We start from the raw sequence: 16,397 nt of genomic DNA on the forward strand, positions 1-16,397 counted from the left end.
TGTTTTAAGTCAGATTACATGAAAACATGTATTTTCTTTTTCTTTCAGGGAGATATTTCCTTACCTTGTGGTACTTATTGGCGTTGAGAACATACTAGTGATTACAAAGTCTGTTGTATCAACCCCTGTAGATTTAGAGGTCAAATACAGGATAGCTCAAGGTCAGTATTGAAACATTAAATACTTTATATTCTCAAGTATTCTAAGGAAAACAAATTTTATACAGATATAACTCTGACTAAATAAAACTAGAAATCATTAGACAAAATAAATGCTATAAAGCTGATTTTTAAATGCAGTAAAATAAAAGAAAGAGTATTTCTCTGTCTCAGCAAGGGTATTTACTGCCATATAGCTAGGCAACCATATTTCTTAATCTTTGGGAATCTATTCTAATTTTGAAAGGTCATTCTTCTGTATAAACCTTTATCATATACTGTAAGTTCAGAAATTATTGCAATGTTTTTATTATTACAAAAAAATATGAGGGTTATCATACAATAATTTAAACTTGTATTTGAAATTCTACATATGAGTTAAACAGGATTTTTCTCAATACTGCAAAGCTAAGAATCATATTTTAGTCTAAAATGACTAAATCGCCATAATACATGCATGCTATAATTTCTGAATTTACGGTATATTTATGGACACTGACTTGAATTTTCATCAATTTTATTTCATTGCATTATTATGAACCTTTGGTGTTGACTAGCATGTATACTGAATTATTTCCTTGTCTATACAGTGATACTGGTTAAATAATAATTTTTCTAACAAATATTCAAACTGATGTGATACTGACAGAGTGAAAGGGATGAAAACTTTAGCTACCAGTCCTGCTACCAAAGCAATTTTTCAATCTATCATCACTTGATTTCTGATTTAACTCCATATACGTATCAAATCAATCAAATGGCAAACAGTTCATTCTGTTCATTGATGCTTGCTCACAATTATTATATAAAGTACAGAGTGCAATCTTATTAGAAATAATTACTCTTATACTTGTATGCACTTATTATTTTGTTATATTAATTGTGCCCTCTTTTGAAATCCATGTTATCTTTAAATTTTATTCACCAGGTATAAGTAAGGAAGGTTGGTACATAACCAAGAACTTGGCAACAGAGCTGATGATTGTAGTTGGTGGTTTTGTTACATTTGTTCCTCAGATTCAGGTAATATTAACCTTCTTTGTAGTTCTTAGGTCATTTTCTCAATTTTTAGCTCACCTGACCTGAAAGGTCAAGTGAGCTTTTCTCATCACTTGGCGCCCGTCGTCCGTAAACTTTTACAAAAATCTTCTCCTCTTAAACAACTGGGCCAAATTAAACAAACTTGGCCACAATCATCATTGGGGTATCTAGTTTAAAAAATGTGTGGTGTGACCCTGCCAACCAACCAAGATGGCCGCCATGGCTAAAAATAGAACATAGGGGGTAAAATGTAGATTTTGGCTTAAATAACTCTAAAACCAAGCATTTAGAGCAAATCTGACATGGGGTAAAATTGTCTATTAGGTCAAGATCTATCTGCCCTGAAATTTCCTTGAATATTATTATAGATAGAGATAAACTGTAAACAGCAATAATGTTCAGCAAAGTAAGATCTACAAGTAAGTCAACATGACCAAAATTGTCAGTTTAGTTTAGTCATTTTTTATACGCCCGTCAAAATTTTGACGGGACATATTATGGTTTACAAATGTCCGCTGTCTGTCTGGCGTAAACATGTCACACCGTAACTTGAGAACGACTTATCCAAATTTCATGAAACTTAACATAGTTGTTTCTTATGATGGTCAAATGATCTGTATACTTTTTGGTGAAAATAAGATTAAAACTTTTTGAGTTACGGCACTATGTAACTAAAACAGGGGTGTTTTTTTTTCACATGTCGCACCGTATCTCAAAAACGATTCTTGATTATGGCTTAAAACTTTCAACACTTCTTAGTTATATTAATCTTAATATCTGTATACTTTTTGGTGATGATTCAAAATTTTATTTTTGAGTTATTGAGTATTTTGTAAAAAAGGGGGAGGTTTTTTTTACATGTCGCACCATATCTCAAAAACGATTTATGATTATTGCTTAAAACTTTACACATGTCTTTGTTATATTAATCTAAAGATCTGTATACTTTTTGGTGATGATTCAAAATTTCATTTTTGAGTTATTGAGTATTTTGTAAAAAAGGGGGAAGTTTTTTTTTTACATGTGCCGTAACTCAAAAACAATTTATGATTATTGCTTAAAACTTTACACACTTCTTTGTTATATTAATCTAAAGATCTGTATACTTTTTGGTTTTGATTCAAAATTTTATTTTAGTGATATTTAGTTTTTTGTAAAAAAAATACAAGGTTGGGGGTTTCACATGTCCCGCCGTGTCTCAAAAATATGGTTATTGCTTAAAACTTTCTCAGAAACTATTTATGATTATTGGGTTGGGGGTTTCACATGTCCCGCCGTGTCTCAAAAACAATATATGGTTATTGCTTAAAACTTTCTCAGAAACTATTTCTGATTATTGCATAAAACTTCCACACAAGACGTCGGGCGTATCATGCGCTCATGGCGCAGCTGTTTTTTAACAATTTTCATAAATTTTTGTAAATTTTTAGAAAATATTTTCCACTGTAATTACTGGGCCAAGTTCATTATAGATAGAGATAATTGTAGCAAGAAGAATGTCCAGTAAAGTAAGATCTACAAACACATCATGATCACCAAAACACAATTTTGTCATGAATTTATCTGTGTCCATTGTTTAATATGCACATAGACCAAGGTGAGCGACACAGGCTCTTGAGAGCCTCTAGTTTTGTTTATTGAGGATGAAAATGTGCCTCTTTTCTTATGCTTCAAACCTTTAACATCATTTTTTTTCTTTTTTTTAACTGGTAGCAGAAAATACAAAACCAGCTGATACAAATATTGAAAATTCTGCATCGGCAATTATAGAAATGTTGAGGAATCTTAAATTGTGATCAATTTTCAACAGGATTTCAGACGAAAATATCCGTTACTAATCTAGTGATGAACAACAAAAAGTGTCCATGTAATAACTTGAAAAAAAATGGAAAACAACAAGTTTAATAATTTATTGCGTCTGAAGCGCTTTTCTGGATTTACCTTCATCAGGAACACTCAAAGCCAAACATTTGAAATCCGAAGATGGATAAGTACCAAAAATCGTTGAAGAGCTATATTCCAAAAATACCTAAAATAAATAGCTAAATTCATCAAAAACTTACTTTGCCTGAGGGATTTGAAACATTAGTTTTATAATAATTTCAAAATTTATAAGTGGACAATTTTTAAAAACGCTCTGACAAAATCTTTTCAAATTTAGATATGTTGCTGTGGCTGAATGAAGTTCAATAGTAATTTATATATCATTTTTTTAAGACAATTAAAAATTTATCTCTTTTTAATGATTTATTCCAGGAGTTTGCTGTATTTGCATTGGTTGGTTTACTGACTGATTTCTTCCTACAAGTTGTATTCTTTGTTACAGTATTATCTGTTGATATCAGAAGAATGGAAGTAAGAAATTCATGTTTCATTTGTTCTTAAGCTTACAGTCAGATCTACCATATCACTGTTTCTATTATATTTTGTTCAACAATCATCTTGATGTTTTCCATAAAGCTATATTGACATCACTACTTTATATCAGTATATTTCCTTAAAATTGGATATTTTCAACTTCACAGTAGCACAAGCAATATGTGTGTGTAGCTAAAAAACATATTTTGTAAGTAACTTTAGTTTACAAAGAGATGGTCTGGTAGCTAAATTGAATGATCAATTATGATTAAATAATAATAATTTCTCACTGAGAGGACAGTATTTAATGAAACATAACACTTTAGATATACTTAAAATACTTACTGAATTCTGATAAATACTTCCTATTAATTGTTAACACTAAATGTTGATGTTATATTTTCATACATAGCTATCAGATTTACACAAGAGAAACATCAGAAGAAGTACATCAGATTCTGTTCTTAGAAAGAAAGAAAAGATGGAACCATTGGTACGATGTCCTGTAATGACGTTATTGGGAACGACTGAGTCAGATTCTAAACCTCCTGTAGTACCCTCACAACCAGTGAAGAAAGATGGGTTCTTATCTAATCCACAGGCTCTTCAATCTTCCAGGAGACTCAAATTGATAGATTTTATAGGCAGAACTAGAGCTTTACAGAAGTGTATGATGGTAAGACAAATACTATGAGAAAAATACTAGGCCCAGGTTGTGTTCATCTCTGATTTAATGATTTTGGTTTAGCTGAATAATGTTATATGTTTGTCAAAGAGGGTCTTAAAGGAATGGATTTACATAGGGCTTGTAGCCAAGCAAATTCAAGACTTTGAATTATAGAACTATTTTTAGAGAACATTGATTTATTTCTTTATTAGATTTGAATTGTTTAATAATTATATCACTATGTCATAGATATATTCACTCTGACTCAGATAGAATATTAAATGTGTAATTTTGTATGATAATTAGTTCATTCATACCTTACTATTTAGAACTGTCAGGGATTTTACTATTGAAAATGATAACAGCTGTATTTACAAAGAGATTGAAAATTTAAACACAAACATGTAATAATATTTTACTGAATAAATGAGCAAAGAACTGATTGGAAGGTGAGATTTAATGTATGAGAGACAGATGATTTAATTTATATGTATATTATTTTGCCAGGTTTGTACAGTAATCTGGATAGGATTGATTGTCTATAAATCAGGTCTAGTAGAACATTTAACTAATTCTACAATAGCCATTAATTATTCTATCAACCAAGCAAAACAAGATGGCGGCAAAGAGGAATATTATGGGATGTCGTTTCCTTGGGGATTCCTAGAGTCAGAAGAGATATCACCAGTCAATCATACAGAAGCAGAATTGTGGAAGGACTTGAATCATAAACATTGGCTAACTATGTTTGGTTATTACAATATTAGCCTTTATGGCAGGTAATTAAAACTTAGTTAGATAGAAATTGGTTGTCTGCAAAAACAAGTAGAAATATTTTACTTTCAAAGAAGAAAGCTTGCCACACAGTAAAATTACCCAGAAATTTACTCTGATGAGCTGAAAATTTATTATGTTAAAACTCGGTTCTGTTTAATTTCCAAAATAATATGAAACATACATCAATGATACTTCAACACTACAATCCTTTTACTAGTTCACCTTAGATTAATTGATTTATTGATTCTTGCCTAACCTCTTGCATATTTTGGACAAAAGGTCATGCAAGCTTTTGCAATCACTTTGCATCTCTTATAAACTTTTTTAAGACATCTTCTATGAAACCACTGGACAAGTCTAGTTTAAAAAATTGTGCCTGAATGTATGCCAAGCCATAAAGGTGTTTTCTGTGGCTAAGTAAGAACATAGCAACATGGCATCAGAGATATTTTGGTAACCTATCTAATAAATTTTAAGAAATTGACATGTCATGATAAATTTAATTTGCTCATTTTACATCAGTTCTTTTAAATATTTTTTTACTTTCATCACTTCATCATCCTTCTGAATACACAGATATATTTCATGTATAATTGGCATATGTGAAGTACTTGTCACATTTTTTGGAGGAACTACAAATCAGACCTTCCTGCAATTTTTGATGAGGCTTCATATGATCATGTTATTCTGTAGGAAGCATTTTCATATTGATGGCTTATCATCTTCATGTTCTGTTTACAAACTTACTTATATTTTCAGAACCTACTAATCAGAGCCCCATGACATTAAGTTTCAACAATCATATTCTTGTTATTTTATTCCAGATACATCAGCATTATTCCATCAATCCATTTATCTATGCTCATCAATCCACAAGAAGCCATACAGTTCAGACAGTCATTAGATGGTACACCAGAACAACAGAGTGCTAGAGGAGATTTTTCAGCAAGTAATGACTTGACGGAGGACGTCACAGTAGAAGGTGGAGATTTCCCACCACATTATATGTATGATTCAGAACATTTTAAACAGTTTTATCCAAAGTCACGGAGAGAGTATGTGTTAACTTTGTGTTTTGGAATTCTCACTGTTATTTGCATTTCGTATTTTGTCGTAGCATTGTATAATTGTATTTGTCCACGAAACTATGCCAAATGGCGACAAAAGTGGAGCCGTAATGGGAGAAAAAGCCGTCATAGCGGATACATAAGACAGGTTAAAGCATCTGTACCAAAGATTCTTAAAGGTCATGCTCAGGTAAATATTGGCTAAGCCCTTCTTGAGATTTTAGCGAATCTTATCTGTTGTACTGAATATCTAACAAAATATAAATTAAGATTAGCTGTTCCACACTGATTATAATCAATTCATTCTATCAGTAAAATGATAAGATCTGAGTTCAATTTTTGATGGTATAGATTAATGAAAGGCCTATCAAAAATTCTTTTACTGTGATGTTTTTTAAAGAATTGTTGATGAATATTTTTACTATAGTTGATAGATTTTATTTTTTCAATTCATTTTCTTCGCTTGATAAAAGTGTTTATTTTATTTCCATAGGAGATTGAGTGCCTAGCTACAGATGGCCATTTTATTGTTAGTACTTGTCTGGGAGGAGAGCTACGTGTATGGGATTCCATAACTGGAGAATGTGTCACTGTTATACTCAGGAAAAGGTTATATGAATTTAAAATATATGACAGCAAAAAACTCATACAATTAATAGCTGTTTTCTGAATATTTCGTCGAAAGATTTTCTTATTTTAACATCTACCAGTCATATAATTTAAAATTTTAATAACTTTCATTTTTAAGGTAAAAGTTTATAATAAATAGCTATTATATAAATCAAGTTATGTTTGATGTATAACATGTTTTTTAGCGTAACACCACCGATGAAACGTAAACCATGTGTTGGACGTAATATTGAAGACAGTGATGCAGATCTGTATGCAGAATACCATGGTGATGTTGGCTCAGTATTTCCTGAGGATACTGTTGGTCCCAGACAGAGGAGTTCCAGCAAACGTCAAAATACAGAACCTCAAAAGAAACTATTTACAAATCAGCCTGATTTATCAGGTTCAGTAAACACAAACTTTTCATCACTGTCAAATGATGACCACTTGTCTCTGACACCATCTCCTCAAATAAAAAATGCAGGGTTTGATTTTAGAGGACAATTCAATAGTATTTATACCAATCACCAACGATTCTTAGAAGAAAATGGTGAGGCTAGTGGTAACCTTGGAGGACAGACCAGCCAGAATGATGAATGGAGGTCAAGAAGCTGGAGTGCTGGTAAGTCTATTTAGACATGATTTCTCTTAGAAAGTAAAGCTTGAATGTATATAGTTTTAAAAAAAGACTTTTAAAGTAAAAGTCCTAAGAGGATTGTTTCAAGTAAATTTTTATTTGACCTAAGCAGTAAATCATACATGGATTATAAATTAAATGTCTAAGCAATAGCCGTTATTTGTTAAACAGGTGACCATCCAGCAACACTGCAGCATGATGCTTCCCTGTTTGATACTGGTTTCCAAGACAACCAAGCTCCTCCCATCTGGTGTCTGTCATTCTCTGATGGTCTTGTAGCAGCTGGCTGTGGCAATGGAAGAATTGAGGTAATTGATTTTTTTTTTTTTTTTTTCAATAAACGGAAATCTTTTCCTGATTTATTAAAAAGATTTGAGCTGCCAGTACTGCTTCTGTTGTTAGTAAATGGTGTGAAATTGTAGATACTTACTTTCCCAGTCAAAAAAATCAAATAGCTTTATGTTAATGTTATTAGAATAACAATACACTGTAAGTCAAATATGAATTCATATACCATTAGGTGTAAAATATCATTCATTTATGAATAAATTTTGAGAACTACAGAGGCTAAAAAGAATGCAGATAATGATAAGACTAGAACTAGAAGAATGGGTTAGATGATTGATTTACAGAGGATGAAATATAGATTTTGAACTAATTATTATATTTTAATATGTACCCATCTGATTTGTTTGATAAGGAGTACCATCGTTTTCTCTTACCCCGGTATATGTTTTATATAGGATTAAACCCAAGATAATAACAAGTGTCAGCTCATAGAAATTTTAGATTATGATTAAGAATATATAAAAATTAAATGATTTAACTGACATTTGTATTTTAGCTGTGGGATGGAGCATCGGGAACCCTGAAGAATATGTTTGGAGACAGTAGAGTAGGTGTAACATCTGTTTGTCTGGTGGGTAATAGGTCAGTATGTTTAAACCTTAGTAGAAACTGATAATTTTGGTTTCTGTATTAAAATGCAAACTTTCTATATTAAGATAAGATGACAAATGCAGTGTAACATCAGACTATCTATAAATTTGAATTATTATCATTAATTGGACTTGATGCTAAAAAAAAATTGAAACATTTGTTTATTTATTCTCAGTAACTTTGATAATTACCAGTAGAACTTATATTTTCTTTGATTGGTTATTACAGTAAGACTAAAGTTGATCATACAATCTTATACTGCCATTCTATATATATCTATTACATATTTACTAAATATAGAAATATAAATTTCAGGGTGGTTGCTGCCAGATTAAATGGAACGATAGATTTTATAGACTTAGAGACATTCCATAATCCTGCATTCACTTCTACATCTACACCTAATACTAGTTTTACCAAAGGTATATATAAATAGTAGCATCACCCCAATGATAAAAAAGTTAAAAGTAAAAAAAAAATATTTTGCTGCATGTTAATTTTTGTCATTAAAACAAAAGAAAAGTTAATAACCAGAAAAAGGCTATGATAATACTTACTTTTCTGGATTAGCACATTACGTATAGTAAGTGAAACTGTGAATAAGTAAGAGAACGGGAAATAAAAATCAAGATATCAGGAACATCTATTCTGTTCATACCATTTAAGTCAATTTAATTTCTTTGGGCTTGCAGTATTATATTTGAAAATGAAATTTGCACAGTGTTTATTAATAAAAGAAGAACAGGACTGTTTTCTATGATGCATTTAAATATAAAAATAAGATGTGGTATGATTTCCAATGAAACAACTATCCACAAGAGGCCAAATGACACAGGAGTTAAACAGAACATATAATGGAATATGGAGACAGCTCTCTCACCAGCAAATAACCCTTATGTAATGATATATAATTGATTTAATTATACATTTCACAATCATATACCATATTTAATATTTTGTTGTTGAATAGGTCATAGTAGGCAGTATAGTCAAGTCAAAGTGAAAGTAGAAAGTTTACAGCGACGTGATGAAATCATTCATATGACATTAATGAAGAGTACTAAGGCTCATCAACAACAAATAGTGTCATTACAGTATGCAGGGACATGTAGGAAAATTATATCAGCTAGCCAAGATCATACCCTCAAGGTAAGTCAAAAGCTTTCATCAAACCAGTATCAAGACTAACAATTTTAAAAGTGGTCCAAAAAAATGCCAGCATTAGACATCTTATTGTATTTCACAGTTATTATATAAAATTTAAAACTGTTTAAGAAAGAAATATATAAAAAAATCAGTGAAAGGTTTGATCAATTGATTGATTTTGTTTGTGTCTAACATATCTTTCAGCATTTGAATAATTATTTTAATACTACATACAGGAATGATGGGGATAAATTGGCCGACTTCATTTTGTTGTTCTTTGATAAGCTTTATAGCTAAGTTTCTAGAAAAATGAATATGTCAGGCAGCTATATTATATTTGTAGAATATTGTTTGGTATACAGGTCTATCTGACATTCTTCACTTGATCTTGACCTCATGTTCATTACTATTTGATCAAGAGTTAGTCTCTGGATTAGACATATATAGTTAAGCTTTTATCTCAAACTTCAAACATTTAAATTAGATAAAAGCTATTCATTTCAGTGTGTTGACTGTTGTTGAGATATTTGAATTAATCAATTTGTATTTAATATTTGTTGCAGGTTTTCCAGATAGATGATGCTTTCTGTTTGTATACACTACATGGACATTCTGCTAAAATTACAGTATTGTATATTGATAAGGTATGCTTGTCTTTCTTATTTATGTTTATCTTTCCTATTTGCATTCCTGTTTTAGTCTTTTAGATTGAGGAATTTTAAAACCTGACACAATTATTTGAATACCAAGTGTTTTTATAGTACAATAGTCATATGTTGTGTTTTTTATTCAACATATATTTTGAAAGTATTAACTCCTATATAGAAGGTGCAGGTTTTTAAACAGTTATCGTCAATTGACATTAAATACAAAAATATATACATATGCATTATATTGATCCAGAGGGTATATTTCAACAACCTGCGTGACTAAGGTCTTCATTTTGAACAGCTCTCCTAGCAAGCCAAATGTAACTTTCTTATTAGAAATTACTTTGCAGTTTTTTTCAGCAAATATTATAGTTTGCCAATATTATAAGTATTCATCATTCAATAATTGTATCAATCAATCTTTCAGTTTTTCAATCAAAACTTATATTGTATAATCAAATAATAACAAAAATGATTACATTTGTGTTGTTTGTATAGGTGCCACCATTTTATGCTGCCAGTGGTGATGCAGATGGAATAGTCAGACTATGGGACCTTCAGGCTGGTACCTGTCTGCATAAGGTTAAGGGTCATGATGGTGCTGTTGTTTCCATTAATAGTACAGATAAATGTGTAATAAGTTCAGGATTGGATGATAAACTGTGTATCTGGGACAGGAAAAAAGGCTGCATACTACATTCTATAGATCTTGTAAGTATTGCAGCCATTAGGCTACATGCTTTTGTAGAGTCAACTGTTAACAGTTCTGATCTTGAAAACTTTATATGAATTACAAGACAGATTTTATAATATATTGCTGTATTAAATTGTATCAAATAAAATTGAGAATGAAAAATAGGGAATGTGTCGAAGAAAAACAACCCAACCGTAGAGCAGACAACAGCCAAAGGTCACCAATCGGTCTTCAATGCAGTGAGAAACTCCGGCGCTCAAAGGCATCCTTCAGCTGGCCCCTAAACAAATATGTATACTATACTAGTTCAGTGATAATGGACGTCATACTAAACTCTGAATTATACAGAAGAAACTAAAATTAATAATCATACAAGACTAACAAAAGTCAGAGGCTCCTGACATGGGACCGGTACAAAAATGCGGCAGGGTTAAACATGTTTTTTGAGAAGCATATTTATTTGAAAAGCTAAAGACTATAAAGATCAGACGCTGTACAAATAGGTATTTTGTAAAGTAAATATAAAAAATTAATAAAGAAAGTATTGAATTTGAGTTTCTTTTGTAGCTGTAAACATTTATTATTTGAAGAATAATTTTAAAGTTGTGATATGTTTAATGAACACCACATTGTGGGTGTTTAGGCTGAATTATGTTTGATATTTCTGCTTTACTGTATAATGTTTGATATTTTAACTTTTTAACTGTTGTTTACAGGACCCTTGTGGAAATAATTGTTTATCATTGCTGTCCAAAGATTTACTGGTCACTGGTGGACAGGTCAGTATATATATTGATATAGATTTCCTACATACTAGAGACCATCTACTTTTTAAATGTGTTTTGATGAAATCTGTAAATCTCATTATAATTCAACAACTTATATTCTAATGCAATTTAATGTAACAATATTTACCACTGAATCAACAGTTGACATGTTGTAACTAAGACTTGAGCGTTAGGGTGAGGATTTGGGTTAGGGTTTAATTGCTTTGATCCACAAATTTCCAAGTACTACATAAAATGGAAAATAAAACAACACATACCTCACATTTACCTACGACGTTTATGCTCCAAAAACATTCGTTAAGTTTTGAGGAGTTTTATTTTTTGTAGCCTGCATGTATTATTTCTTTTTGTTTTGCATTAGTATTTGAATATTAGTACTGTAGTTTAGTTGCTGTCAAATAAGAATGTATGGTCTCAAATCTCTGTTTTACTGTCTCCAATATGCATCGATAGTTAAAACTTCATTTACAAATATTAAATCGCTAATTGGAAGTTGCAACTCTTTAGTTCCTTGAATGTTCTTTTGGGCTTTGCTCATTGTTGAAAGCCATGTGGTGACCTATAGTTGTTAATTTTTGTGTCATTTGATCTCTTGTGTATAGTTGTATCATTGGCAATCATACCACATCTTTTTTTTTATATCATTTGGCCTTTCTACAAAGAATAGACAATCATAGAAAATTTTATGATATCAAATCACAAAATATCTGATTATAAAATAATATAATAATATGATATAAAATTATGATATTTAAAAATAGCATATTAAAAAAAAGCTTATTTTATGTATCATTTATTATAAGAAGGATTCAAAGCTTAATGATATCAAAATGACCATAATTTCATTGTAACATTAAAGCATTATAGTGATTAATAAATAAATAATTAGCTGTACTTCTTTTTTCCATTTGCACTGTTAAGTACAACAATGTATTGTATAATGTATTTTAAATATTTCAGGGGTGTATACACTTGTTAGATATAATTAAAGGACAGATTATAAAGACAATCAATTTAGGTGACAGTACAGACAAATTGGCCTTTGTCCATCAGATAAAAGTGGTTGAGAGTACAGTGATAGTTTGTGATTATGCTAGTGACATGAAAGTTATCCATTTCCCAACTGTGCTTGAGAAAGTTGAGTAATATGGAGAAAGGGCCAAACAAACTCTTGATTTATTTGAGACCAGGCTGTCTACAGGATGTTGTTTATAGAAAGTTAAAAAAAAATGTATGAACAAGTTAGTTACAGAAAAAGGGAATGGATAATTTGTAATACAATGCATTGAAAGAATATGAAAAAAAACATGAATGATTTGAGAGATTAGATACAAAGACCATTTATTGTGTATTGTTCTGTTCAGTAACTTTTGTTTTAAAAATTGTGTATACATATTTCATTTAATACATATAGGACTGAATCACACCACATTGAGAAAATCATTTATACACACTAACATTTAAAGCATTCTGTTTAAGGCAGCATTTAAGATTATTGTTCAATTGTGATATGATGTAAACACTTTACCAGAGGGTTGTTCCAGAATTTTAGGAGGAATAGGTTGGAAGGCATTTTGTCATGAATTCACCAACCAATGAATTATATATTCAAAAGTAAAATCAACTTTCCTTTTCGTTTTTTTCTGGACTTACCTAGATGAACAACGATCCAATGATTTGTTCACAATTTTATATGGTTTGAATCATTGAGGAAATGTTTCAAAACCTGACAGAGTAAGGATTATTATCAGTATGGATGTTCATATAGGGCACTGTAGTATGAAATATGAATGTTAGGATTGAACAAATATAGGCCCTAATCATAAATTTTAATACATGATCATGTAAAATAACCTTCATCAAGTTCATACATTTATTTATTGAGAAAGACTAGAATTCATATTTGATTATGATATGAAGAAGCACTGCCATGATCATATGATGTAGTAATAGGATTAATTTGCATAGTATCAATATTTGTTATGATCTCATGATTATTCTTTTTTCATACATGTGATAAAGTTAAAGTTGTTTTGCATAAGATTGAAAAGAGCTTGTAATTTATGTTGTCAGACTGTTTTTTCTTTTAATCAAACTATTTATTGTTTCTTTTTTCTACTTTTATACTGGAATGGTCATAATGGAATAATGAAGACTGTTTTAATTTATTTGAGAAATCTTATCATGTGATATGGAATATTGTATTGTATACAAATGTTAATGCCAAATTTATTTAATTCATATAAAATGTTTTTATTTGACATTAGAAAATATGATTAAACTTTTATTTCCCTAATTTATGGTCTTTAATATTTTGAAAACTAGTGTTGAACAAAGAAACAAATATGTCATCTGGATCATTTAACCTTATTGTACTGGAGTAATATTCCGGTGAATTTTGAGTTTGTAAATATTTATTAGCATGAGTGAAGCAATCGGTATACGAATGAATGTTTTCATTATTTGCAGAAAAGTATTCTTTTTGATGTTTGTGATACATTGTACATTCAGAGCTTTTCTCAACCAATTTGGTATTGAAATTTTAATAACTTTCTTAAACTATCCTGGATTTCTACCCAACATGAACAGAAGCTTGTTTATGATCATAAGATAGTATCCAGAAGTAAATTTTGTTAAAAAGAATCCTGTTTATCTGTATTTTACTTATAAATGGACATAGTTTTTCTTCCAGTTAACATTATATACAATCTTCTGTTAACATTTTTATGCCCCATTTATGGGCATTATCTTTTCTGGTCTGTGGGTCTGTCTGTCTGTCTGTTCGTTCGTTCATCAGTCTGTCCCACTTCAGGTTTAAGTTTTTGGTCGAGGTAGTTTTTGATTCAGTTGAAGTCCAATCAACTTGAAACTTAGTACACATGTTCCTTATGATATGATCTTTCTAATTTTACATTAAAATTAGAGATTTTACCCCATTTTCACGGTCCACTGAAAATGATAATGTAGATGGGGCATCCGTTTACTTTGGACACATTCTTGTTAAAACATTTGTTTAAAAGACTCATAAACCATCCTGGATTTTGATCAAACTTTGGATAGAAGCTTCTTACAATCAAAAGATTGTACTGTGGATTCATTGTTATTAGTTGGACACCAATTTTCAGGGATTATGTGGGTATAGGTGAAACACGAATTTAAATGTTCAACAAAATCCAATTTCTACAAAGTTGTATCTAGACTTTGGCAGAACCACGAAATTACATATCCACGAAAATGCAAGGTTTTCACAATCCTCATAATTAAAATAAATGAATCCACAGTAATTAGAGAAAATATTTCAATCATTTTTTACCATTTTTGTTGAGCCTGCAACTAACAGCAAAAGAAGGCGAGATACTGGGTTCCCCGGAACCCTTAGGAAGATTTTAGTACTAATGGGTCTGCTTCTCATGGTTTTGACAGGATGAGCTAGGTATGAAATTGTAGTTTACCTCACTTTCAGTTTGAGTTTTGAATGATCATACTTTTGAGTTCTATGAGCCTTCATCAATTTCCCTTTTTTTTGATAGGACCTGGCAAATTGTTCAGAAGACCCATAGTAATCAGCTTGTCTGTGTATCCGTCCATCACAAAACACTGACATTTGGTGAACACATTTCTTCTGAGAATTGAGGAATGAACCTATTTGTCTAGGTTCATGTCAATATTATCAAAAATGTTAAATAAATCATGCAGCAAATAAGACTACTAATTACCAAATTATGACTCTGTAGTATATAATTTTTTAATTGATTACCTACTTTATGGTAGGAAATTCTGGAACTCAGTCCAGTAAGAGCCATTAGAAAAATTAAATTCGAGCTTACGATTGGAGCAATTTTTGGGAACAGATTAATTGTTTTCCAATGGTTTTTTTTTGTGTATAGAAAAAAGTTGAGTTCCCCCTCAAATTATGCAAATTACATGTTATGATTTGACCTCTTTTTATTTGTACTCGCTCTTACTTGACTGAGTACCAGAATGACATACCAGAGAAGTTAACTGTCAAATATTATATACTCTGAAATCAAAAGTTGGTAATATAGGAAAATAGTCTATTTAAACCAACTTTGACCAGAGTAATGTTGATCTAATAATTAATTGGAAAACTATCTGGCTCCAAGTAATTATGGTTAAATATAAGTTTTTGTTTTTGTCAGATTGTAAACAAAATGTATGCATATCTCTGTTAATTTTTTCAAGAACATTACTTTCAAAAGCCATTCTACTTAAAAATGTGTATAGATATTTGTCTGAAGTGTATAAAATAAAAATGCAAGATACGATGGTTGACTTGATGTATCAGATAGAAACATGTCTCGAGTTACTAGCAATTCATTTTCATTCTTTCAATTTTGTATGTAAAATGATTGTTTTTAATTTTTTTTTATTGTAAATGCAATTTTTATAATTTATGTATGAAGTGTTGAAAACATGGAAAAAATAAAATATCTTGAGAACTGTATCTTGTTTTTGAATCATAGTTTGTCTTTAGCCCATTGGAATTAAAAAGTGGATTTAGTGAACATTAATGGTCTCTGAACTTGGTTGACCGACCATTTTAATGATCTGATATTTTACTGTTGTATTGAACTTTTGTTAAAGAAGTTCGTACACTTTTCTCTAATTCTTACTTGATTTATCCTTTTCCTGACCTGTTGATTATTTTTATTTATTCAACGTGTGGCTTGTTTGATCTCAGTTGTACATTGGTCAAAATGCGATTATGACATCAAATTTTCTTGCTTTCCTGAAATTCCTATTGTGACATAATGAAAAAGGTTGACCATGCCTGATGACATCAGGTACAAAGAACACATCTTTTTGCAGGCCATTTGAAAAGAAAGATTAAGTTTGTCTGCA

The 16,397-nt window shown here is 30.5% G+C and overlaps 1 protein-coding gene across 2 annotated transcripts in view; it reads left to right on the forward strand.

Moving 5' to 3' along the window:
• The window catches only part of LOC139513153 (sterol regulatory element-binding protein cleavage-activating protein-like), a 42,411-nt gene extending 26,412 nt beyond the window's left edge, over positions 1–15,999 (forward strand). For both annotated transcript variants that reach the window (XM_071301420.1, XM_071301421.1), the window contains exons 10-25: positions 49–161; positions 1,087–1,181; positions 3,456–3,554; positions 3,970–4,233; positions 4,732–5,003; positions 5,826–6,258; positions 6,562–6,677; positions 6,884–7,302; positions 7,489–7,625; positions 8,162–8,247; positions 8,572–8,678; positions 9,227–9,405; positions 9,966–10,046; positions 10,551–10,763; positions 11,463–11,525; positions 12,495–15,999. In XM_071301420.1, coding sequence (XP_071157521.1) covers positions 49–161; positions 1,087–1,181; positions 3,456–3,554; positions 3,970–4,233; positions 4,732–5,003; positions 5,826–6,258; positions 6,562–6,677; positions 6,884–7,302; positions 7,489–7,625; positions 8,162–8,247; positions 8,572–8,678; positions 9,227–9,405; positions 9,966–10,046; positions 10,551–10,763; positions 11,463–11,525; positions 12,495–12,680 — 2,863 coding nt within the window. In that variant the 3' untranslated portion in view covers positions 12,681–15,999. The remainder of the gene's footprint in view (positions 1–48; positions 162–1,086; positions 1,182–3,455; positions 3,555–3,969; positions 4,234–4,731; positions 5,004–5,825; positions 6,259–6,561; positions 6,678–6,883; positions 7,303–7,488; positions 7,626–8,161; positions 8,248–8,571; positions 8,679–9,226; positions 9,406–9,965; positions 10,047–10,550; positions 10,764–11,462; positions 11,526–12,494) is intronic.
• The last annotated feature ends 398 nt before the right edge of the window (positions 16,000–16,397 follow it).

Source organism: Mytilus edulis, chromosome 2 (genome assembly GCF_963676685.1).
Source record: "Mytilus edulis chromosome 2, xbMytEdul2.2, whole genome shotgun sequence".
Taxonomy (NCBI): domain Eukaryota; kingdom Metazoa; phylum Mollusca; class Bivalvia; order Mytilida; family Mytilidae; genus Mytilus; species Mytilus edulis.